Source organism: Myxine glutinosa, chromosome 13 (assembly GCF_964187855.1).
Source record: "Myxine glutinosa chromosome 13, kmMyxGlut1.1, whole genome shotgun sequence".
NCBI classification, from domain to species: Eukaryota; Metazoa; Chordata; class Myxini; order Myxiniformes; family Myxinidae; genus Myxine; species Myxine glutinosa.
In genome coordinates, this window is record NC_136273.1 from 6,154,285 (window position 1) to 6,180,604 (window position 26,320).

The following is a 26,320-nucleotide window of genomic DNA, read 5'->3' on the forward strand; positions in this document are numbered from 1 at the left end:
GAGGGGGAGTGAAAGAGCGGAAGAACATGATTTTAGGACCCGTGGGCTGATGCCGTCAGGTCCAGTTGCAGAATCAGAGTCGAGGGTTGACAGAAACTTTTCCACCTTGTCAGGAGGAAAGGACACAGAGTCCAGGAGCAGCTGGGTACGACTGGGTACGGTGGGTACAGAGAGGGATGGGTTTGGGACACAAGATTTAGAGGCAAACACAGAGTTGAGGCATTCAGCTTTTTCACGTGCGGAGTCAGCCGTGTGGCCATTTAAGGTGAGGGAGGGGATGGAGGGGGAACAAACACCAGAAACAGATTTCACCAGACGCCACCAGGATTTGGAAGAGGGAGACAGATAAGAGAGTTCGGTCCTGAGGACGGAGAGATATTGTTTCCTGGCTCTCCTGAGGGTGGACACACACTTGTTTCGGGCTTTGTGAAAGGAAATGAGATTTCCTTCCGTTGGATTTGCTTTCCAGGAGACGAAAGCAAGTTTTTTCTGGGCAATAGCCTCACCACAAGATTCCGTGTACCATGGACGGGAGGAAGGGTATGACAACTGAAGACGAGAAGGGATAAATCTGTGCATGAGAGAGAGCAATTTACTTTGGAAGAATTCCCAGGATGAGTTGATGTCAGAGGCAGTAGAGATGGGAGACCAGTCCAGATGATTGATGGCTGCTTGAAGACCGTGCCAGTTGGCCTGAGTGAAATGCCAGACTCGTCGACGCTGAGGAGGCTCTCTGAAAATGGTCAGAGAGATGTCCACTTTAACAAGCACATGATCAGAAGAGCCGATTGGAGCAGAAGAAGAGCAGCAGACATTTTCAGGGAAGTTAGTCATAACCAAGTCCAGAAGAGAAGATTCTCCGTTGACTGAGATCCGGGTTGGGAAATTGACAGATTGTGTCAGTCCCAGTGCTTTACAGTTGGTATCAGGTTCTTGTGGTCAAATGCTGTCTTTGGTTTTCGCCAAACATGTCTTCTGGTACTGTGGCCAAATAGCTCTACCTTTGACTCATCTGTCCAGAGCACATTGTTCCAGAAGTGCTGGTCTTTGCCGAGGTGTTCATTGGCAAACTTTAGTCTTGCCCTGATGTTCTTTCTGGACAGCAAATGTTTCCTCCTGGCACACCTCCCATGTAGATCGAATTTGTGCAGCCTCTTTCTAATGGTAGACTCGTGCACGTTGACATCAACAGTGGCAAGAGCTACCTGTAGGTCCTGTGATGACATTCTGGGGTTCTTAGAGACTTCTTTCATCATCTTGCGGTCTGCTCTCGGGCTGAACATGCTGGGGCGGCCTGGCCTGAACAAGTTGGCAGTTGTTTGGAATCTTCTCCACTTGTAGATGATCTTCCGGACAGTCGAATGATTGATTTCAAATTGTTTGGAGATCATTTTAAATCCCTTCCCAGACTCGTAGGCATCTATAACCTTCATTCCGAGGGCCTCAGAGAGCTCTTTCGATCTAGGCATGGTGACGCCACACACTTCAACAACAAAGAGCAAACCAAACTAAATGTCTGAGGTTTAAATAAGACAGGTTCCTCCAAGATCCTCTCTAACGATGTTCTAATCATTTGCACCTGATTCTAATTTTAGGTATTTGAAGTAGTGATAAATGTAGGGGTGTACTTACTTTTTCCACATGCAAAATTTGCATTTATGTTTATTTAAATTATACAATGGACTACAAAATGTAAATGTTCATGATATTTGTTATATTATATCACCTTTATCTATCAATATTGTTGAAATGAAGATCAAATAGCTGTATGTTGAAATATGTTGAAAAAGTCAAAACTTTACATGGGGTGTACTTACTTTTTCACGTGACTGTATACTTCAGCCCCAATACCAAAGTACATCGTCCAACAAAGCTCGTCAAACTAATACACATGCACCTTAGCCAAAGGTCAAAGTTCATGGTCGTATAATAAACATGCACATCCTCGTCATCAGAACCAAAATTCAGGGTCATACAATCATGTTTTCCATGTTGGACACAAGGGCCATCATCAAAACAAAATGGATTCCCACCAAGAGTAGAGCTGATAAGCCGTCCCATGAGGGAAGCCGTCCCGTCCCGTCCCGTCCGGTTAACAAGTGTGAAAGCAACTTTCATGAAATCAAACGACATTTTCCTCAAATGATTCATATCGAAGCTCATGAGGAATTACAAGAGATTTTTTGGTGACGTCATGAATGGAACATTTAAAACTTGACAGAGTCGACAACTTCCTGTTATGCAATTTCACTTCCATCCTGAAGGAAATCCTCATCAGCAAGCACGATCTCACCTGCTCCTTCGGAATCTGGTGGTTCATAGGGTGGACCGTCCCTGCCTACGGCTTCCGCCGATTGACTTAATCGGGTCCCCGGGTCACGCCTTGGCTTCAATGGCGGACCGTGCTTTCGTGGCAACAAGGAGTCCGAGATGTTGGCGTCGTCACTGTGGTGATCCGGACGATACCTCGCTGTACAGGTGCAGAAATAATAAAAACATGAATGAAATCTTCGACCACACAGAAATCACCTTGTTTATCATCCTCACAATGCGACAACAGGAATGCGGAGTAACGATATACCTTACTAACACACAGAGGTGCAGACAAATTTGTTTTACCGAAACAGTCAAAATCTCCACCAGAACAGTCATCAATACCACACGCAGGTGCAGACAAGTTTGTTTTACCGAAACAGTCAAAATCTTCACCAGAACAGTCATCAATAGCACACACAGGTGCAGACAAGTTTGTTTTACCGAAACAGTCAAAATCTCCACCAGAACAGTCATCAATACCACACGCAGGTGCAGACAAGTTTGTTTTACCGAAACAGTCAAAATCTTCACCAGAACAGTCATCAATAGCACACACAGGTGCAGACAAGTTCGTTTTACCGAAACAGTCAAAATCTCCACCAGAACAGTCATCAATACCACACGCAGGTGCAGACAAGTTTGTTTTACCGAAACAGTCAAAATCTTCACCAGAACAGTCATCAATACCACACGCAGGTGCAGACAAGTTTGTTTTACCGAAACAGTCATCAATACCACACGCAGGTGCAGACAAGTTCGTTTATTACCGAAACAGTCATCAATACCACACGCAGGTGCAGACAAGTTTGTTTTACCGAAACAGTCAAAATCTTCACCAGAACAGTCATCAATACCACACGCAGGTGCAGACAAGTTTGTTTATTACCGAAACAGTCAAAATCTTCACCAGAACAGTCATCAATACCACACGCAGGTGCAGACAAGTTTGTTTATTACCGAAACAGTCAAAATCTTCACCAGAACAGTCATCAATAGCACACGCAGGTGCAGACAAGTTCGTTTATTACCGAAACAGTCATCAATACCACACGCAGGTGCAGACAAGTTCGTTTTACCGAAACAGTCAAAATCTTCACCAGAACAGTCATCAATACCACACGCAGGTGCAGACAAGTTTGTTTTACCGAAACAGTCAAAATCTTCACCAGAACAGTCATCAATACCACACGCAGGTGCAGACAAGTTTGTTTATTACCGAAACAGTCAAAATCTTCACCAGAACAGTCATCAAGACCACACGCAGGTGCAGACAAGTTTGTTTTACCGAAACAGTCAAAATCTTCACCAGAAGAGTCATCAATACTCAAATAACTTGATTGAATTTATCCGGAGTCAGGTCCGGTTCTGGCTACTTGAGGGACCGAGGGAATTATTTATGTGGGGGATTTTAAACCCCCAGGCCCTCTCCTGATAACACAAGGCAAGTGGAAGTTCCCAACAAACCAAATCCCATCTGGTTCATCTAAGTCAGTTCTCGTGTTTTGAGAATAAATACATGAAAATGTTTATCACGATTCTATATTCTTATTATAATAGAGCAAACGTATATGGTACGGAATGTATGTACGTACTGTGTTCAAAAAGTATCCGACCTTTATTTTTCGTGCGTAAAAAAGAAGAAGCTAGGGAGGCGTTGATTGGTGCACGTATGTAGGCGATCCTAATGCGCACGCGTTAATTTTTTCCCACCTGCAGAAGCTGTCATTCGACGGCAGACCGCCGATGAGTGAGGACATGTAAGTGAGCGCCGTCGGATTTTCGTTTTTGACAAAATGACGGAAAGACTTGAACAACGCTACTGCATCAAATTTTGTGTTTCATCAAACTTGCATCAAAACTGCAACTTGGTTTCTGGGTCGTACCCATAAACCCAGGACTCATCGCCAGTGATCACTGTGTTGAGGAAGCTGGGATCGCTGTTCACAGTCTCCAGCATGTCCTGTGCGATCTCCAAACGGAGTTGCTTCTGCTCAATCGTTAGCAGCTTTGGTACAAACTTCGCTGAGATTCTCCTGAAGCCCAAATCCTCCTTCATAATGGAATGAACGGTGTTGAATCTTGCGGATCGTTTCCACTTGGGAATCGCCAAGCTTTACACAAAATTTGATGCAGTAGCGTTGTTCAAGTTTTTCCGTCATTTTGTCAAAAACGAAAATCCGACGGCGCTCACTTACATGTCCTCACTCATCGGCGGTCTGCCGTCGAATGACAGCTTCTGCAGGTGGGAAAAAATTCACGCGTGTGCATTAGGATCGCCTACATACGTGCACCAATCAACGCCTCCCTAGCTTCTTTTTTTTTTACGCACGAAAAATAAAGGTCGGATACTTTTTGAACACAGTAGTATGTATGTATGTATGTATGTATGTATGTATGTATGTATGTATGTATGTATGTATGTATGTATGTATGCGACGAAAACGTCTTCTTCTTCTTCAAATAAAATTACCACCCTCTTAATTGCGTTAAGACTGCTGAGACCCCTCAGACCTTTGACGACCCTTTAATTCCCCCAAGACCCTTCAGACCACCAAGACCCCCAAAGACCCAACATACCCTGAAGACCCCCAAAGACCCTGAAGACCCAAAACACCCCAAAGACCCAAAATACCCTTCAAGGCCCTGAGGCTCAAAAAGACCCTGAATACCCAAAAACCCAAAAGCCCCAAAACACCCCGAAGACCCAAAACACCCCGAAGACCCAAAACACCCCGAAGACCCAAAACACCCCAAAGACCCTAAACACCCCGAAGACCCAAAACACCCCGAAGACCCAAAACACCCCGAAGACCCAAAACACCCCAAAGACCCAAAAAAGAACCGAAGACCAAAAATATCCAGAAGACCCCGAGGACCCAAAAAGACCCAAAAAGACCAAGAAGAACCAAAAGAACCTTAAGACCCAAAAGCTCCTATGGACCCCGAAGACCCAAAAGACCCTTAAGACCCAAAAGCCTCTGAAGACACCAAAGACCCAAAAGACCCTGAAGACCCAAAACACCTCAAAGACCCAAAATACCCTTAAAGACCCATAGGATCCAAAAGACCCTCAAGACCCAAATGGCCCTGAAGACCCAAAACACCATGAAACCCAAAAGACACCAAAATGGTCAAATATGCCTACCCCTCTGAAACGATGTGTGGTGAGGCGCGCGGAGCGCGCCGAGTCACGCTAGTTATAACAACGAGCAACGGTAACTGCACTATGGGCGGGGCTTCAATTGGGAAGCCCAAATGAAAAGGCAAAATATCAGAAATTGAAGGCTTTTTTTATTTTAAACGATTCATATAAACATCCGTTGAACCATATCACACGCAAGTTATCAAAATCTAAACAGTACATGGCGCCCATTTTGAAAAAAGATTGAATTCTGCAAAACGGAAGCGGCTGCTGCACGTCTTTCTCAGTCGCACGTTTATGTGTGAAGAGTGCGTGTCGAATCTGTAACACGGAAGCGGCCGCTACACTTGTTTCTCAGTCGCTTTGCACACGCTGCCGTGTTCTTTCGGAGCCGCACGTTTATATAGGAAGAGTTCGTCAGCAGTCGATCTACTCTCTCCTGGTACGTAGAATAAACAGTAGTTGTAGAATTTCAACAAAAGCCACATCACTGTTCATATCGGTAAATATTATTCCATCATGTTTGGAAAAACTGAAAAATTGGAAAACTTGGAAAAATTGGAAAAACAATATAGCCTATTTTACTCCAATGGGTCCCAGGAATACCCACCCAAAATATTGTTGCAATCGGTTGATCCATTTTTGCGGTACCTTCGAATGGACAGACGGACATTTGGTGAATTATAGTAAGATTGTAAAAGCAAATTACCATTTTCAGTTTCACTGTTACCTTTTGAGTTTAAAATGCACCTTTCTGCATTTTTAAGGCAAAATCATCAATGATGTCGTATCATGGGACAGTTGCTGGCCAAGCTTCCTGTTAATGCTAATGACAGCCAATCCGCGGAGTCGCTGAGTATAACGTCTTACCTATACAGCAACCGATAAATTTGTTTTCTAAAATAACACATTTCAATATAGTTTGCTAAAAAAATTCACTTGCTGGGTGAATGGGTTTGAATGGGTGAAGAAAATGGGTTTGTCCATTTTGGGCATCACGGGGGCCTCTAGCGGTAGGAGAGCCCTAGGCAGAACGTCATGACTACCTAAAGACGTCACCTACCTTTTCAACATAAAAATTACTTTGCTGCAAAGTTCACGGTATTACTTTACAAACGAAACAGGAAGTGAGCTTGTATTCTGCTTATAACAAGAATGACCGCACTGTGGTCACATCCTGTGACAAAATCAGGTAACGGGCCGATTGGGAAACGCACATTTAACGCGCTATTGAAAGATTAACTCGACACTGAGTTTGTATCGTTATATCAGAACGAGCTGATTCGTCACACGGTCACGGATTTTTAACCCCAATAATATGGGGCCATTCAAAAAGTACGTAACGCTATATTTTTAGGAAGGCGCATACCATGCGTGCTGACGGGCTTGATTAAACCTTACTAATCATTTTTTAAATTATTGATTCGATTTTCCGGGTCCCTCATCGTGATTAACACTCGGCCCAAACAAAGCCAATGGAAATTCTGATGCAACAAACCTGTGCAGTGTATAATTGGCAGAGACCAACAGGCCTAATGTGTTCGGCCCACCAGAAAACCAAGATGGCGGCCATATCATTACATCTTGGTGCCATGGTGGGTGGAGTCAAGCAACAAATGTGGGTGGAGTCAAGCAACAAATGTGGGTGGAGTCAAGCAACAAATGTGGGTGGAGTCCAGCAGCTGGATGAACAATGGGTGCACATTTAAAAAAATAGAACCCCAACAAGAACCACAACAATAACAAAAAACAACAACACAGTGCAGTCATGTTCAATGTGTTCGGTCTTACACGAGCCTCGATTCTGTATACAAAAAAACAACAACAACCACGTGGAGCTCTGGTAGACCAGCGACACATGACAGGTAAAAATAAAGTTATTAGCACAGAAAAACCAACAACGAGCACTTGCTCGTAAGTTACTGTTTATCAACCCAAATTGCCAAATGTTCACTCAGAATCACTTCCTTAACATCTCAACTTACGGCAGTCACTGCTCCTTCGTTGTGGAGATGATTGCTGTTTCATCACAATTTCTCCGCTGCCTTCGTGTTTTAGGAACTGGGTGACAGTCCCATTAAGAGAAGGTGGAGAACGGCTTGGAAAAGAGCTCCAGGGGAAGGCGGGATCAAAGGCAGCTTGTTTGGACAGGCATGGGCGTTGATTTCTGGTTACGGAGACGTTCAGCCTGCGAGGCAGGGAGCCCTGCGGTGTATAGATTTCACATGCAAAGGATAAATTCAACAAATGTTATTCTAAAAACGGATTATTTATTGGTAACTAGCCGTCCCTACCGGCCACAACACTCACTGGGTTATCAAAGGACAGCAAGTTGCACTTCACAAATACATTGTACGAGCAAATGTACTCGGCGTTACCAGACAAGGTCGGGTCCCTCCTCTCAACCCATCACCTCCCTCCTCCAACCAACCAACCCCTCCCTCCTCCCACATCCCTCTGGACTCCCACTCTGCCCCTCCTGACTCCCACCCCAGACAAAAGCAAAGCTTTTTAAGTCTGTTCAATAATCCGTTTAATAATGAATTTAATAATTTGGTTAATTATCTTCAAAAGGGGAGTTTTAACACACCCAAACACTGAGTTTTCATGAATGCACTCCCTTGGAGTTCCCTAAGTATGCATGCAAAGTTTCCAGCCGCTAGGTTTCATGGTTTTGAAGTTATGGAGGGGACACACACACACCACACCACACCACACCACACTAACTGACTGGCGCACATTCCCTTTTATTGTTATAGATAGTGACTGCAAACAGCGCTAATGATTAGAGAAGTTTGCAAATTGGTTAATCAATTAATTAATCAACAAGGATATTATAACATGATGTACACATAAATCAAGCTGATGCATCAAAACCAACTTGTATATGCTTTGGCTAAACCATCCTCTGTTTATTTTTGCTTATGAAGCAATCTGTCTTTTTTTCCAACATCATGATAAACTATATAAATCAAACACCTACTCCAAACGGTGGTGCATAAGGTCACAAGGCTTTCATTTGGAGCTCCATCATGTACAAGGCTTTCACATGGAGCTCCATGGTGTACAAGGCTTTCATATGGAGCTCCATGGTGTACAAGGCTCTCATACGGAGCTCCATGGTGTACAAGGCTCTCATACGGAGCTCCATGGTGTACAAGGCTCTCATATGGAGCTCCATGGCGTACAAGGCTTCCATATGGAGCTCCATGGTGTACAAGGCTTTCACATTGAGCTCCATGGTGTACAAGGCTCTCATATGGAGCTCCATGGTGTACAAGGCTCTCATATGGAGCTCCATAGTGTACAAGGCTTTCATATGGAGTTCCATAGTGTGCAAGGCTCTCATATGGATCTCCATGGCATACTAGGCTTCCATATGGAGCTCCATGGTGAACAAGGCTTTCACATTGAGCTCCATGGTGTACAAGGCTTCCATATGGAGCTCCATGGTGTACAAGGCTTTCATATGGAGCTCCATGGTGTACAAGGCTTTCATATTGAGCTCCATGGTGTACAAGGCTCTCATACGGAGCTCCATGGTGTACAAGGCTCTCATATGGATCTCCATGGTGTACAAGGCTTCCATATGGAGCTCCATGGTGTACAAGGCTCTCATATGGATCTCCATGGTGTACAAGGCTTTCATATTGAGCTCCATGGTGTACAAGGCTTTCATATGGAGCTCCATGGTGTACAAGGCTTTCATATGGAGCTCCATTGTGCACAAGGCTTTCATATGGAGCTCCATAGTGTACAAGGCTTTCATATGGAGCTCCATAGTGTACAAGGCTTTCATACAGAGTTCCATGGTGTACAAGGCTCTCATATGGAGCTCCATGGTGTACAAGGCTCTCATATGGATCTCCATGGTGTACAAGGCTTTCATATGGAGCTCCATGGTGTACAAGGCTTTCATATGGAGCTCCATTGTGCACAAGGCTTTCATATGGAGCTCCATAGTGTACAAGGCTTTCATACAGAGCTCCATGGTGTACAAGGCTCTCATATGGAGCTCCATGGTGTATAAAGCTCTCATATGGAGCTCCATAGTGTACAAGGCTTTCATATTGAGCTCCATGGTGTACAAGGCTTTCATATGGAGTTCCATGGTGTACAAGGCTCTCATATGGAGCTCCATGGTGTACAAGGCTTTCATATGGAGCTCCATAGTGTACAAGGCTTTCATATGGAGCTCCATGGTGTACAAGGCTTTCATATTGAGCTCCATGGTGTACAAGGCTTTCATATGGAGCTCCATGGTGTACAAGGCTTTCATATTGAGCTCCATGGTGTACAAGGCTTTCATATGGAGCTCCATGGTGTACAAGGCTCTCATATGGATCTCCATGGTGTACAAGGCTTTCATATGGAGCTCCATGGTGTACAAGGCTCTCATATGGAGCTCCATGGTGTACAAGGCTCTCATATGGATCTCCATGGTGTACAAGGCTTTCATATGGAGCTCCATCATGTACAAGGCTTTCATATGGAGCTCCATGGTGTACAAGGCTTTCATATTGAGCTCCATGGTGTACAAGGCTTTCATATGGAGCTCCATGGTGTACAAGGCTCTCATATGGAGCTCCATGGTGTACAAGGCTCTCATATGGATCTCCATGGTGTACAAGGCTTTCATATGGAGCTCCATAGTGTACAAGGCTTTCATATGGAGCTCCATGGTGTACAAGGCTCTCATATGGAGCTCCATGATGTACAAGGCTCTCATATGGAGCTCCATGGTGTACAAGGCTCTCATACGGAGCTCCATGGTGTACAAGGCTTTCATACTGAGCTCCATGGTGTACAAGGCTTTCATACTGAGCTCCATGGTGTACAAGGCTCTCATATGGATCTCCATGGCGTACAAGGCTTTCATATGGAGCTCCATGGTGTACAAGGCTTTCATATTGAACTCCATGGTGTACAAGGCTCTCATACGGAGCTCCATGGTGTACAAGGCTTCCATATGGAGCTCCATGGTGTACAAGGCTTTCATATGGATCTCCATGGTGTACAAGGCTTTCATATGGATCTCCATGGTGTACAAGGCTCTCATACGGAGCTCCATGGTGTACAAGGCTCTCATATGGATCTCCATGGTGTACAAGGCTTCCATATGGAGCTCCATGGTGTACAAGGCTTCCATATGGATCTCCATGGCGTACAAGGCTTCCATATGGAGCTCCATGGTGTACAAGGCTTTCATATGGATCTCCATGGTGTACAAGGCTTTCATATGGAGCTCCATAGTGTACAAGGCTTTCATATGGAGCTCCATGGTGTACAAGGCTTTCATATGGATCTCCATGGTGTACAAGGCTTTCATATGGATCTCCATGGTGTACAAGGCTTTCATACTGAGCTCCATGGAGTCCTACTCTGGCCTGGTGTTTCTGCATCTCACATTTCTCCTCTTGAGGACGTGAAAAACAAGATCTTCAGCACCATTGGAATCTCAAGACAAGAGGAGGATTCCCAAGGACTATCACTCTCCCACCGGCAGCAGGTTCGTGTGCTCTATTTTATACAATCTTACATCCGGCCTTGTTCGACCTGTCCTCTCACACCTCTGCCCTCCCCTAGGTTGCAATAGTTACTCTTTTGCTCACCACCCCCCAAAGTCCAGACTGACTGCCCATTCATTCCTCGCGTTATTCTCCCAATTGTGGAACATTCTCCCTGTGCCTGTCATCTCGTCCTCTTCCTTTCAGTCTTTCAAATGCTCTGCACATCACTACCTCGTGTACTCGGTCACCCATGCACATCACTACCTCGTGTACTCGGTAATCCATGCACATCACTACCTCGTGTACTCGGTCACCCATGCACATCACTACCTCGTGTACTCGGTAATCCATGCACATCACTACCTCGTGTACTCGGTCACCCATGCACATCACTACCTCGTGTACTCACTCGGTCATCGATGCACATCACTACCTCGTGTACTCGGTCAGCCATGCACATCACTACCTCGTGTACTCACTCGGTCATCGATGCACATCCGCGATCTCCTCCACAAACACGGATTCTTTCCCATTCTGTTCCGATCTGGGCCATTGTTCCTGGTTTTTTTGTTATCCCTCCTTTCCTTCTTGCGTACACGATGTCCAACACCCATATACCTTTTGGTAGTTTCTCCATCTGCTGCCCTTTGTCCTTCAGCTCTTTCACGTCGTTCAGCTTTTTATATAAAAGGTCTGAGCCAATATATCACGTGCTTAAAATGTATTTATTTTAAATTATGTTGTACACTCACTGAGTGATGTGCAGCTCCCAAACATTGACATATTGTATATTTTGCCCTCATGCTAAAATATTCCTTCACGTCACCGGCTCGTCTCGCTGCATAGTGCTTTGGTGCATTTGGTGCATTTGGTGCATTTGGTGGAGGGAGATCAAACATTTATTGGTTTAAAATTAAAACGAGTTAAAAATAGGTTGATAGATTGAGGACACAGCCAAAAGCGGAAAGATATACTGCGATGAACATGGAAAAAGTGGTCAAAGATTCTAGAAAAGAATATGGTAATCTGTGAGAAACATTATCCGTACCATAAGCTGGGCCGGATTACCATATAGGCCAAGTAGGCCTGGGCCTAGGGCCCAAACTTCAGGAGGGCCCAAAATGATGGGTAAAGGAAAAAGCCAATGCCATGAGTTTCCTTTCAATTGAGACACATTCAAGACATCCCAGTCATTTGAGGACATGGGACATGGTCGAGGAATCCTCCATGAGGAAGACATGACGGGGGCTTCTGTGATTTACCATCAAACAGGTAGGAATTGATTAATTACCTGTAATTATGTATTGATTATTTATTTATGTATGATAATTAATTAAGCAGTTTATAGTCACTGTGTGCGTGATCCGTCCCGACTCGCTGGTTGTCTGGGTTATATTGCGTTTAGGATAGGAATGGTATGTTTCATACATGTGGATGTGTGCGTGTGTAATTAGGGAGGAAGGGGGTCCAAAATGATCGTGTGCCCCACAACAGAGATGTTAGGGTGTGTTGTTGGTTTAGTTGCGACCTCCACATGTGGGTGGGTTTCAGGAGATGGAATGGGGACATGCCAGGTCTCAGTATGCACCTCTGTTAGTGTGTGTGTGCATGTGTATGTAAATATATATGTAAAATATGTCATGTATAATATGTGGGTATATATAGTACAACATGTCTGAGATATGGATATGGATCATGTCTGAGATAATCCCTGGTGTTGGCTTAGCGGTTAGGGTGCCGGCTTGGGATCCTGGGTTCGAATCCCGGTCGATCGCTGAATTAACGCCAGGGGGGTTGACTCAGCCTGTCATCCTTCCGAGGTCGGCAAATTGAGTACCAGCTTGCTGGGATGAATGATCCCGGTGTGTACCCCGGTTTAGAATAGGTACACCGTATCCCTGTGCATCGTAGGAGGCGACCGAGGGTTGGCGTCAGGAAGGGCATCCGGCCATAAAAACATTGCCTCAAACAGGGAACCATGATTGTCATGGGGCCCGCAAGGCTAACCCCCGCACTAGCGGGGAAAATGGCCTTAAAACGATCATTCATTCATTCATATATATAGTACAACATGTCACATATAATAAATGTTTAAATATTATACAGTATACTTATGTGTGTATATAATATACAATATAATATGTCATGTATAATATGTGTTCACTGGTAATTCCCTGTTTGTCGTAAAAAGGCGACAAAAAGGGTTGGCGGCAGGAAGGGCATCCGGCCGTAAAACATTGCTTCAAAAAGGGGACCCAAAAAACAACAACAACCACAGTCCCCGAAAAAGGCCAACCCCCGCTTGCGGTGAAAAATGGCCTCTAAAGGTTTTTTTTATTTTTTATTTTAATAAATGTATAATATGTGTGTATATATAGCACAACATGTCACATATAATAAATGTTTAAATATTATACAGTATAATGTGTGTGTATATAACATACAATATGATATGTCATGAATAATATGTGTGTATATAGAGTACAACATGTCACATGTAATAAATGTTTAAATATTATACAGTATAATGTGTGTATATAATATACAATATAATATGTCATGTATAATATGTGTGTATATATAGTACACACATACTTTATTGTATATAGTTATTATTGATTTCATTCTCCGTTTATTCGTTCGGGTTTAAACCCGTTTGGTTTTATTCAAAGCTTTATCCCGGTGTGTACCCTGGTTAGAATAGGTACACCGTATCCCTGCGTGTCGTAAGAGGCGACTAAGAGGGTTGGCGTCAGGAAGGGCATCCGGCCATAAAAACATTGCCTCAAAAAGAGAACCATGACAATTACAACTACATGTGGGCAGGGTGCAGCCTGAAGTGGAGATCGGTTTCTGAGGTTTGGGACATGGAATGTAGGGACAATGACAGGGAGATCAGGAGAAGTGGTGGAAGTATTGGTCAGAAGAAGAGTGGACATATGTTGTGTGCAAGAGACGAGATGGAAGGGAAGTGGTGTGAAAATGGTGAAGGGTAGGCAGGGACAGAAATACAAGTTTGTGTGGCAAGGGTGCCCGTAGGGCGTGAATGGTGTTGGTGTCCTGTTTTCTGAGGAGTTTGTAGACAGTGTGGTGAGTGTGACTAGAGTGAGTGATAGGTTGATGATGGTGAAAATGATGATTGGAAAGCTCTTGGTGAACATCATCTCGGGATATACTCCGCAGGTTGGTCGGAGCGATGAAGAGAAGGACAAGTTCTGGTGTGCGATAGAGAAGCTGATGGAAAACGTGAAAGATGAGGACGTTGTTGTGGTAGGAGGAGACCTAAATGGACATGTGGGAAGGAGTATGGATGGTTTTGAGGGAGTTCATGGGGGTTACGGATATGGTGTGAGAAATGGAGAAGGTGAAAGGATTTTTGAGTTTGCTGATGGAGCTGATTTGTTGATTTGTAATACTCAGTTCCAGAAAGGGGATAATAAGCTTGTTACATACACGTCATGTGGGTCGACGACAACCGTTGACTACCTGATGGTGCGTAGGCGAGATAGGGGGCACCTCAGGGACACAAAGGTGATCCCGGGGGAGAAGGCTGTTTCACAGCACCACTTGGTTGTCTGCGACATAAGGGTGAAAGGTGCGAGGAGAGCTCGGCGGGTGAAGTACCAACCGAGAATGAAGGTGTGGAGGTTGAAAGAGGTGACAGTAAGGGAGGCATTAAAAGAGAGGCTGAGTAGGGTAGAGGATGATGTGGTTGAGCTTGAACGTGGTTGGATGTCAATGAAATATAGTCTGTTGGGAGCCGTTGGTGAGGTATGTGGATGGACAAAAGGACCACCGAGGCACTCGGAAACATGGTGGTCGGATGAAGTTGGAAAGAGGATTGACGAGAAGAGGAAGAAGTTCAAGGAGTGGCAGAAGGCGAAGGGTACGGGAGCAGAAAAAGCAGAGCATGAAAGTTATAAGGCAGCCAAGAAGGCTGCAAAGAAAGAGGTAGCAAAGGCGCAGGAGGCATGTAGGAAAATGTTTGGAGAACGCTTGGATTCGGAAGAGGGTCAGAGAGCGGTATTCAGGATTGCAAAGCAGATAGCGAAAGAGAGGTGTGATGTGATGGGAGTGAGTTGCTTGAAGGATGAAGTGGGACAAATCGTTGTGGACCCAGATGGAATTAAAGGAAGATGGAAAAGATATATGGAAATGCTGTTGAATGCAGAGAATGAATGGGATGGCAACATAGAGAGTAACCCAGTTTTAGGACCGGCAGAGAAGATAACTGAGGAGGAAGTTGAGGAAGCGATAAAAGCAATGAAGAGTAGAAAAGCGGGAGGGCCGACGGGAGTTGTGGGAGATATGTTGAAGGCAGCAGGAAGTTGGGGTGTGAAGAGAATGACAGAGATCTGTAATCTGGTGGTGAAAGAAGGTCGCATTCCGGTGGCTTGGGAACTGAGTACCCTCGTCCCTTTATACAAGGGGAAAGGTGACCCTCTGGAGTGTGGCTCGTACCGAGCGATAAAGTTATTGGAGCATGGAATGAAGGTATTGGAAAGGGTGTTGGAGAGTAGGATAAGGAAGAAGGTGAAGATCGACGAAATGCAGTTTGGATTTATGCCAGGAAGAGGAACGACAGACGTGCTCTTTATTGTGAGGCAGTTGCAGGAGAAGTACATGGAGAAGAGGAAGAAGTTGTTTCTTGGGTTTGTTGATCTGGAGAAAGCATTCGATAGGGTTCCACGCGAAGTATTGACATGGGCATTGAGGAAGTTAGGAGTGGAGGAATGGTTGATCAGAGCAGTGATGGCAATGTACAAAAGAGCGCGCACAGCTGTAAGGACGAAGGACGGGAACAGTGGTGAGTTTGAGGTGAAGGTGGGAGTGCATCAGGGGTCGGTACTAAGTCCACTACTATTTGTAGCTGTGATGGAGGTGCTGGCTCAGAACGTAAAGGAGGGTTTACCATGGGAGTTGTTGAATGCAGATGATCTGGTGTTGATTGCGGAAAGTATGGATGGACTGAAGGAAAAGATGAACAAGTGGAAGGAATGTATGGAGACAAAAGGTCTGAAGGGGAATATAAGAAAGACGAAGGTGATGGCAGTGGTAAAGCATGTGGTGAGGTGGAAAGAACTGGGAAGTGGCCATGTGCTGTGTGCAGGAAGGGTGTCGGAGTGAACTCCATTCAATGTACAATGTGCGCTGAGTGGGTTCATCGAAAATGTAGTGGTCTGAGAGGGTCATTAACCAGTGTGGCAGCTACATTCAAATGTAAGGTGTGCATAGAGTGAGCTGCAGATGGAGGAAATGTTGAGTTGGATATTGGAGACGGCGTGAAGCTGGAAGGTGTGAAAACATTTTGCTACCTCGGAGACATGCTGAATGGAGAAGGTGGATCAGACTCGGCATCGGTTGCTCGAGTGAGATGTGCATGGAAGAAGTTTCGGGAACTGAGTGGCGTGCTGATGAGGAGGGGAGTGTCATTGAAGCTGAAGGGAAAGGTGTATGCTGCATGTGTGAGAAGTGTTGTGATTTATGGGAGCGAGACATGGGTCATGAATGTAGAGCAGCAACAAAGGCTGGAAAGGGTGGAAATGCGAATGGTTCAGTCGATGTGCGGAGTGTCGTTGAGAGAGAGGAAGACAAATGATGAATTGCGAACGATGATGGGAATAGAGCCTGTGATTGATGCTGTGAAGATGAAAAGGGTTAAGATGGTTTGGTCATGTGTTGAGGAAGGATGACAGTGACTGGTTGAGAAGAGTGATGGAAATGAATGTAGAAGGAAGGAGAGGACGGGGAAGACAGAGAAAGACTTGGCTAAAGATGGTGGAAGAAGAAATGCGGGCAAGGGGGTTAACAAGGAGAGATGCAGAAAATAGGGAAAAATGGAGAAGATTGTCATGGGGACCGCAAGGCTAACCCCCGCTCTAGCAGGGAAAATGGCCTTAAAATGCATGTTGTTGTTGTTGTATATGGTACATGTCACATATAATAAATGTTTAAATATTATACAGTATAATGTGTGTGTATATAATATACAATATGATATGTCATATATAATATGTGTGTATATAGTATATAGTACAACATGTCACATATAATAAATGTTTAAATATTATACAGTATAATGTGTGTGTATATAATATACAATATAATATGTCATGTATAATATGTGTGTATATAATATACAATATAATATGTCATGTATAATATGTGTGTATATAGTATATAGTATAACATGTCACATATAATAAATGTTTAAAAATTATGCAGCATAATGTGTGTGTATATAATATACAATATAATATGTCATGTATAATATGTGTGTATATATAGTACAACATGTCACATATAGTAAATGTTTCAATATTAAACAGTATAATATGTGTGTAGCTCATATACAATATAATATGTCATGTATAATATGTGTGTATATATAGTACAACATGTCACATATAATAAATGTTTAAATATTAAACAGTATAATATGTATGTATATAATATACAATATAATATGTCTTGTATAATATGTGTGTATATATAGTACAACATGTCACATATAATAAATGTTTAAATATTAAACAGTATAACATGTGTGTATATAATATACAGTATAACATGTCATGTATAATATGTGTGTATATAATATACAGTATAACATGTCATCTATAATATGTGTTTAAAAAATATACAGTATAATATGTGTGTAGACATTATACAGTATAACACATCACGTATAATATGTGTGTACATAATATACAGTATAATATGTCACGTATGATATGTGTGTATATAATATACAGTATAACATGTCATCTATAATATGTGTTTAAAAAATATACAGTATAATATGTGTGTAGACATTATACAGTATAACACATCACGTATAATATGTGTGTACATAATATACAGTATAATATGTCACGTATGATATGTGTGTATATAATATACAGCATAACATGTCAGGTATAATATGTGTGTATATAATATACAGCATAACATGTCATGTATGGATGGCACTTGGAAATGTGTGGATTTCATGTGTGGATGGACAAAAGGACCACCGAGGCACTCGGAAACATGGTGGTGGGATGATAATAATAATAATACATTTATTTTATATAGCGCTTTTCAAGAAGCCCAAAGACGCTTTGACAGAGTACAAAAAACAAGTGCAAAAAGATAAAAATCAATAGGTAAATAATCAAAGCAAAAGGAAGGAGAAGGAGAAGAGATAGTCAGGGGTTAAATGCTGTGGGTTAAATGTTGAATGCAGTGTTGAACAGGTGGGTCTGGAGTGATGTTTAGAATGTGGTGAGTGAGGAGGAGTCTGAAGAATTGTTGAGATGATGATTGAGATGATTGAGATGAATGATGAAATTCGATGATTGAGATCATCATCATTGAGATCATTGAGATCATCAATTGGATTGAGATCCATTGAAAAGGATGGGATGATTGAGATGATGAAGTTGGAAAGAGGATTGACGAGAAGAGGAAGAAGTTCAAGGAGTGGCAGAAGGCGAAGGGTATGGGAGCAGAAACAGCAGAGCATGAAAGTTATAAGGCAGCCAAGAAGGCTGCAAAGAAAGAGGTAGCAAAGGCGCAGGAGGCATGTAGGAAAATGTTCGGAAAACGCTTGGATTTCAAAGAGGGTCAGAGAGCGGTATTCAGGATTGCAAAGCAGATAGCGAAAGAGAGGTGTGATGTGATGGGGGTGAGTTGCTTGAAGGATGAAGTGGGACAAATTGTTGTGGTCCCAGATGGAATTAAAGGAAGATGGAAGAGATATATGGAAATGCTGTCGAATACAGAGAATGAATGGGATGGCAACATAGAGAGTAACCCAGTTTTAGGACCGGCAGAGAAGATAACTGAGAAGGAAGTTGAGGAAGCGATAAAGGCAATGAAGAGTAGAAAAGCGGGAGGGCCGACGGGAGTTGTGGGAGATATGTTGAAGGCAGCGGGAAATTGGGGTGTGAAGAGAATGACAAAGATCTGCAATCTGGTGGTGAAAGGCCGCATTCCAGTGGATTGGGAACTGAGTACACTCGTCCCTCTATACAAGGGGCCAGGTGACCCTCTGGACTGTGGCTCGTATCGAGCGATAAAGTTATTGGAGCATGGAATGAAGGTATTGGAAAGGGTGTTGGAGAGGAGGATAAGGAAGAAAGTGAAGATTGACGAAATGCAGTTTGGATTTATGCCAGGAAGAGGAATGACAGATGCGCTTTTTATTGTGAGGCAGTTGCAGGAGAAGTACATGGAGAAGAGGAAGAAGTTGTTTCTTGGGTTTGTTGATCTGGAGAAAGCATTCAATAGGGTTCCACGCGAAGTAGTGACATGGGCATTGAGGAAGTTAGGAGTGGAGGAATGGTTGATCAGAGCAGTGATGGCAATGTACGAGAGAGCACGCACAGCTGTAAGGAAAAAGGATGGGAACAGTGGTGAGTTTGAGGTGAAGGTGGGAGCGCATCAGGGGTCGGTACTAAGTCCACTACTATTTGTAGCTGTGATGGAGGTGCTGGCTCAGAACGTGAAGGAGGGTTTACCGTGGGAGTTGTTGTGTGCAGATGATCTGGTGTTGATTGGGGGAGAGCATGGATGGACTGAAGGAGAAGATGAACAAATGGAAAGAAAGTATGTCATGTATAATATGTTAATAAAATATACAGTATAATATGTCATGTACAATATGTGTGTATATACAGTAATATACATTATAATATGTGATGTACAATATGTGTGTATATATTATACATTATAATATGTCATGTACAATATGTGTGTATATAATATACATTATAATATGTCATGTACAATATGTGTGTATATATTATACATTATAATATGTCATGTATAATATGTGTGCATATAATATACATTATAATATGTCATGTATAATATGTGTGTATATAATATCTATCTATATATTCTCCGTAGGTGATCCTGTCTGTCTGTCCGGGGGAGTGGCTTCCTCCATTGACGGAGTAGCTCCACCCATTCTGGAAGAGGCTTCAAAAACAAATATCCACCATTTTGTTTACTCGCATAGCTTTGAGGCCTGTTTTGTTTAGCCCGTGGTGTCTTGCTCGTTTTCTCACAGTTTTATTTCAACTCTAATTCGATATATCATTTCATTTTTCACAGTTGCTAACATGGTTTTAGACTTGGTTGAAAAAAAACGGGAATAAAATCCGATGAAAGTTAGCGTTTATAGAACGAAATGAATTTTCAAAGGCCTATAATATAAAGGCCATTGAACTTCTCTCATGCCTTTATCTCCACTATAACTCACCATCTGATTTAATTTGTATTGATGGTTTTAGACTCGGTATCAGCAATAATTGAGAACATTCACGCACACACGGGAAAATGCCGAGATATATTTTTAAAAATCCTACACCGATGTATGATGATGATGACGAAGTGATGATGTGTCATACATTGCCTAAAATAAAAGTCGGGGAAAATGTCGACATATATTAAAAATTCGCTTTTTCTTTTCCGTTAAGATATATTACTTTTCCGTTTGATGACAGTCGTCACAAAAACGTCAACAATGATGCCGACATATATTTCTTCGTTCTTATTTCATTCAACATTATTATCCGGAAGTAAAGGTTCACGTGTTCATTTCACGTGTGCAAAAACAAACTCAATTTCACGTGTGCATGGACGTGTAATTCACATTTGTAAAACTAGGGCATGCCCGTACTATATCTATATCTAAAATTATATCCCCCCCTCTATTTACATGAAATGGTTTGGTCCATGAAATGTTTTGGTCCATTCGCAACGCCAAAGCGAACGGCGAACGCTTTACATGAAATGGTTTGGTCCATGAAATGTTTTGGTCCATTCGCAACGCCAAAGCGAACGGCGAACGGCTTGCGAGTACAGTGACAATCCCCCCGGGGTTTTAATTAGTTTTAAAACATCGTTTAACGCCAACATAGCGCCAACATAGTTTGCCGACGGGAAATAAATGAATACGCTCTCAAATGTGCCATCCGAGGCAGAGTGTGTTCGCCACGTTCGGCACACGCGATAGCTCGCTGCTCTCTGATTGGTTGAATCGTTTTTTGGACATAGCTCGGTAAGTAATTGTCCGATTAATATGAAACCTTGAAAAGGCACATCCTCGGGTCCCCAGCAATATACCTGGCAAGTTTAAAGTATATCGGACCCGTGGTTGTCGAGAAACAGCGGTCACAGACAAACAAACAAACACACAGAGATTACTGGAATTATAGATAGATATATAAATTAACAGACGGGAAATTGCTGAGAGATATTTCCTTCGGAGCGATTATACACCGCCCAAAGAAAAAATTTCACCGAGAAACTGAGTGAATTCACCGAGCGAATGTCATCGAATTTCACCGATTTTCAGGAAATTGCCGAGAGAAATTTTTTCGTTTTTATTTTATTAGTTATGTGCAAGTACACTTTAAACATGTATATACATGTGGGATGTGGGATATATACATGTGGGACATGTGGGATGTGTGTGGGTGTACATGTGTGTGTGTGTGTGTGTGTGTGTGTATGTGTGTGTATATATATATATATATATATATATATATATATATATATATATATATATATATATGTATGTGTGTGTGTGTGTGTGTGTGTGTGTGTGTGTGTGTGCATGTGTGTATATATGTGTGTGTCTGTATATGTATATGTGTGTATGTGTGTGTGTATATATATACTAGCAGAGGTACCCGGCTTTGCACGGGAGTGGGAGGAGGAGGGGAGGGGGAAGAGGAGGGGAGGGGAACGGGGGGGGAGGGGGGGAGGGGGAAGCGGGGGAGGAGGAGGGGAGGGGGAAGAGGAGGGGAGGGGAATGGGGGGGGGAGGGGGGGAAGGGGGGGGGAGGGGGGGAGGGGAAGGGGGGGAGGGAAGGGTGTGGGGGTGCCCAGGGGAAGAAGGGCCCCTCCCCTCCCCCTCCCCCCCCCTTTCCCCTCCCCCCCCTCCCCTCCCCCTTCCCCCTCCCCCTCCCCCTTCCCCCTCCCCCTCCCCCCTCCCATCCCCTTCCCCCTCGTTCCCCTCCCCTTCTCTTCCCCCTCCCCTCCTCCTCCCCCTTCACACCAGGGGGGTTGACTCAGCCTGTCATCCCACCGAGGTCGGAAGTCGGAACTCATTGTCGTCAAATAAATGTAGCCTGTATGTTTCACTCTTTGTCACATGCCGTTGGTCCCATGTCAATCGGATGAAGTTGAAAAATTAACGTTACGAAGGTTCTCTGGGACGTACTGATTCCGAATAATGAAGTTGAAAAATTAACGTTCCGAAATACGCTAATTACGCTAACAGAAGCGCTGGAGGGAGCACTGCGCTCCCTCCCTTAGATTCCCTCCCTCTTCTGCTAGCGCTAATTACGCGTAACACACTAATTTTAAAACCCGAAGTTTTTTTAATTTTAAGGTGTGCTGTAGTCAGAAGCGCTAGAAGCGCTGCGCTCCCTCCCTTCGAATCCCTCTCTCTTCTGCTAGTGCTAATAATACGCTAATTTTAAAACCCGAAATTTTTTAAATGTTTATGTCTCCGTGACATTCCTGGGACCATCCCGAGTCGAACAGTACTTTCCGCTCGCAAATCCGTCCACGGGTTCTCGAGATCTTAGAGATCGTAGATACATCAGGATACAGACACAGAGGCCAACTCTACTTTATATATATAGATATGTGTGTGTCTGTATATGTATATGTGTATGTGTGTGTGTGTATGTGTGTATGTATGTGTGTATACATGTGTGTGTGTATATATATGTGTGTGTACATGTGTGTGTGTATGGATGTATATGTGTATATATGTGCATATATATATATATATGTGTGTATATATGTGTATGCATGTGTGTCAGTGTACATGTGTGTGTGGATGTGTGTGGATGTATGTATGTATATATACACAAAGAATTAAGTTAAGCACCCCTACACAACGAATTAAGGTAAGCACCCCCTAATATATATTCTTTGTGTATATGTATACATTGGCATATATTCTAAGGTATGTGAGATCAAATAATGATTGGTATGACATTAGCAATTATCCATTGATGAAATTGAGTGATCAAAGTGAAAAAAAGTGATTGGTTGAGTCAGTGATCCGATCACGTGGGTCCTACACACGTTATTGACGCAAAGATCGCTAGAGGTCTTCTCAGAACAATGACTGTACGTTAGAAAACATAAACGTCATCCACACTGTCCGTGATAGACCTATAGCTCCATACTTAAATTGAGGTGAAAATATGCCTAAAATTCCCAAAAAATTTCACCTTAAATTATTCAGAATAAAATATTGAAAACGGCATGATTGTTATGTTTTTATGTGACCATAATATCACTTCTCCAGAAAATATAGCAATATCATGGGTATATTACACTGTTTTGACGACAACAAACTTGTAATGTGCGAGGTTGTAAAAAAACGGGGGGGGTGCTTAACTTAATTCTTTGTGTATATATATATATATATGTATATATATATATATATATATATGTATATATATATATATATATATATATATATATATATATATATATATATATATATATATATATATATATATATATATATACACATACACATACAGTGCATTCAGAAAGTATTCAGACCCCTTCACTTTTTTCACATTTTATGTTGCAGCCTTATGCTGAAATCGTTTAAATTCATTTTTTCCCTCATCAATCTGCACTCAATACCCCATAATGACAAAGAGAAAACAGGATTTCAGAAAGTTTTGCAAGTTTATTAAAAAGAAAAAACTGAAATATCACATTGACATAAGTGTTCAGACCCTTTGTGATGACACTTGAAATTTAGCTCAGGTGCCTCCCATTTCTCTTGATCATCTTTGAGATGTTTCTGCACCTTGATTGGAGTCCACCTGTGGTAAGTTCAATTGATTGGACATGATTTGGAAAGGCACACACCTGTCTATATAAGAAGGTCTCACAGCTGAAAATGCATATCAGAGCAAAGACCAAGCCATGAGGTCGAAGGAACTGCCTGCAGAGCTCGGCTCGGAGACATGATTGTGTCGAGGCACAGATTTGGGGAAGCCTACAAAAAAATCTCTGCTGCATTGAAGGTTCCCAGGAGCACAGTGGCCTCCATAATATTCTTAAATGGAAGAAGTTTGGAACAACCAGGACTCTTCCTAGAGCTGGCCGCCCGGCCAAACTGAGCAATCCGGGGAGAAGGGCCTTGGTAAGAGAGGTGACCAAGAACCCGATGGTCACTCTGGCTGAGCTCCAGAGATCCTGTGTGGAGATGGGAGAAACTTCCAGAAGGACAACCATCACTGCAACACTCCACCGAACTGGGCTTTATGGCAGAGTGGCTCGACAGAAGCCAAACAGTTCAATCTTGGTTTCATCAGACCACAGAATCTTGTTTCTCAGTCCGAGAGTCCTTGAGGTGCTTTTTTGAAAATTCCAAGCGGGCTTTCACGTGTCTTTCACTGAGGAGAGGCTTCCGGATTTTACAGAAACGAAATGGAATTAATTTCACAAAAATATGTCAAATTTGTTTTCTAATTGTTCCTCATTGGTTTCTTTTCCATATAACATTTGTGTTTTGAAATGCTGTAAAGAACGATAACAACTATTAAAACCAACACATGGATTACTTATTCATTATAGTTTGTTGTAGTTATAGTTATGAGCCTGGTGTTGGCTTAGCGGTTGGGGTGCCGGCTTGGGATTCGAGGATCCTGGGTTCGAATCCTGGTCAATCGCTGAATGAACACCAGCGGGGTTGACTCAGCCTGTCATCCTTCCGAGGTCGGCAAATTGAGTAGCAGTTCACTGGTAAATCCCTGTGTGTCGCAAGGTGGCGACTGACAGGGTTGGCGCATTGCTTCAAAAAGGGGACCACGGTGCCCGAAAAAGGCCAACCCCTGCTCTACAGGGGAAAATGGCCTCTAAAGGTGGTTCAATAGTTATAGTTATGAGAGAAGTGCTGTGTTGAGTGTTTTCAACTTCCAAAGCTGGCACAGACCAGGCTGGCATTCCTCTGTCATTCCAAGTCTTTCTTGAAAAAATCAGAAGTACCCACATTATATCCGCCCCTTGTCCAGAGCTCAATGGAATAGTGCCCTCCCCTATGAGCAGGGGCCCCAGCATCACTTTGACCTAACCTGATTCTGTGGAATCTAAAGGTGTTCAACATTATTGGAAACTCCCAAGATGAGGCCGAAGCACAAGGCTTGCTGCTCTCATATTGTGTGTGCAGGTGGCCTCAGGTTTTTAACCGCATCTCTTCCGGTCTACTTCCCTCTGTTATCTCAGACCTCTCACTTACAAATACAACTGTCATCTGACTCTCCCACTCCCTCTTCCACCACCCTCTACAAAAAGTCCAGGATGTAATTGATCTTCCAGTAACCACTCCTGGTTAAACTTTAAAATGCAGGTTGTCTGCACACCTCAACTCTTGTTCCTCACTTCTCCCATATGTGGAGCATGCCTTCCAGAGAGCTACTCGATCCCACTCTTCCCTCCAGGCCTTCAAGAAGGCAGTGCACTATCATCTCATGCCATCCCCCATTCTTACTCACATCCTTTATTACCCCTTATGAACCCTCCGTAACCCAAACGTCTAACTTTCAGGTTGCAGTGTTTCCTCCTTTCTTTCTTTCTCTTTCTCTTTCTCTCTCTCTCTCTCTCTCTCTTCTCTCTCCTCTCTCTCATCTCTCTCTCTCTCTCTCTCTCTCTCTCGCCGCGGTGTCATGGCGTCTGCTCCTGTTTTGGCCTTGTAGCTCCGTTGTCGTGGTTTTTTGTATCTTTACCCTCCCCTTACCTCTTCTCACCTTTGTGCCATCCTTTGTGTATCCCCCTTCCACGTTATCATCCCTTCCCCCCTCTTGAGAGGGAGAGAGTGAGGGAGCACACGTGGTGAGACCGGTAAAGGTTCACCCTTAGGGCGGTTCCCTCTTTGGGTTTTTTCGCTTCGTGTTACAAATCATAATACTTATTCTTTTTTCGTAAATATTTTTATTTTTCGTTTGTTTACTGAGCTTTTTGGCTTCATTAACCCTTTATACATTTATCCTTTGTTTAAACGTGAAACGATGGCGGATAGCTCTCGTTACACGTCTCTTGAAGCGCTAACCCGGAAGCACGGGTTAGTTTGCTCACTCTCCGTCGGGAATCGACGTCGAGGCCATTATCCTTGCCGTCGGAGAGATAATCGGTTTGGATAATGTAAAAGTGGCTTCTCGCATGAATAAACGTGTGGTAATCTTTGTTTCCACAGTGCCCATGGTGCTCAAATAGTCAAGCACGGGCTTTTCTTTGCTCCCGAGTGGTTAGTTCAGGTATGTCCACTCGACACGCCGGCAGTTCGGGTTTCTCTCTCTAACGCTCCTCCGTTCCTTAAG

General features: G+C 43.2%; 2 protein-coding genes across 4 annotated transcripts in view; both read right to left on the reverse strand.

Moving 5' to 3' along the window:
• The window catches only part of LOC137438541 (E3 ubiquitin-protein ligase RNF13), a 238,389-nt gene that overhangs the window by 161,188 nt on the left and 50,881 nt on the right, over positions 1-26,320 (reverse strand). The window lies entirely within an intron of this gene.
• Positions 1-26,320, reverse strand: part of LOC137438536 (unconventional myosin-XVI) — a 367,125-nt gene that overhangs the window by 43,421 nt on the left and 297,384 nt on the right. For all 3 annotated transcript variants that reach the window (XM_068133664.2, XM_068133663.2, XM_068133662.2), the window contains exons 30-31: positions 7,444-7,663; positions 2,294-2,470 (exon numbers count right to left, since the gene is read on the reverse strand). In XM_068133664.2, coding sequence (XP_067989765.2) covers positions 2,294-2,470; positions 7,444-7,663 — 397 coding nt within the window. The remainder of the gene's footprint in view (positions 1-2,293; positions 2,471-7,443; positions 7,664-26,320) is intronic.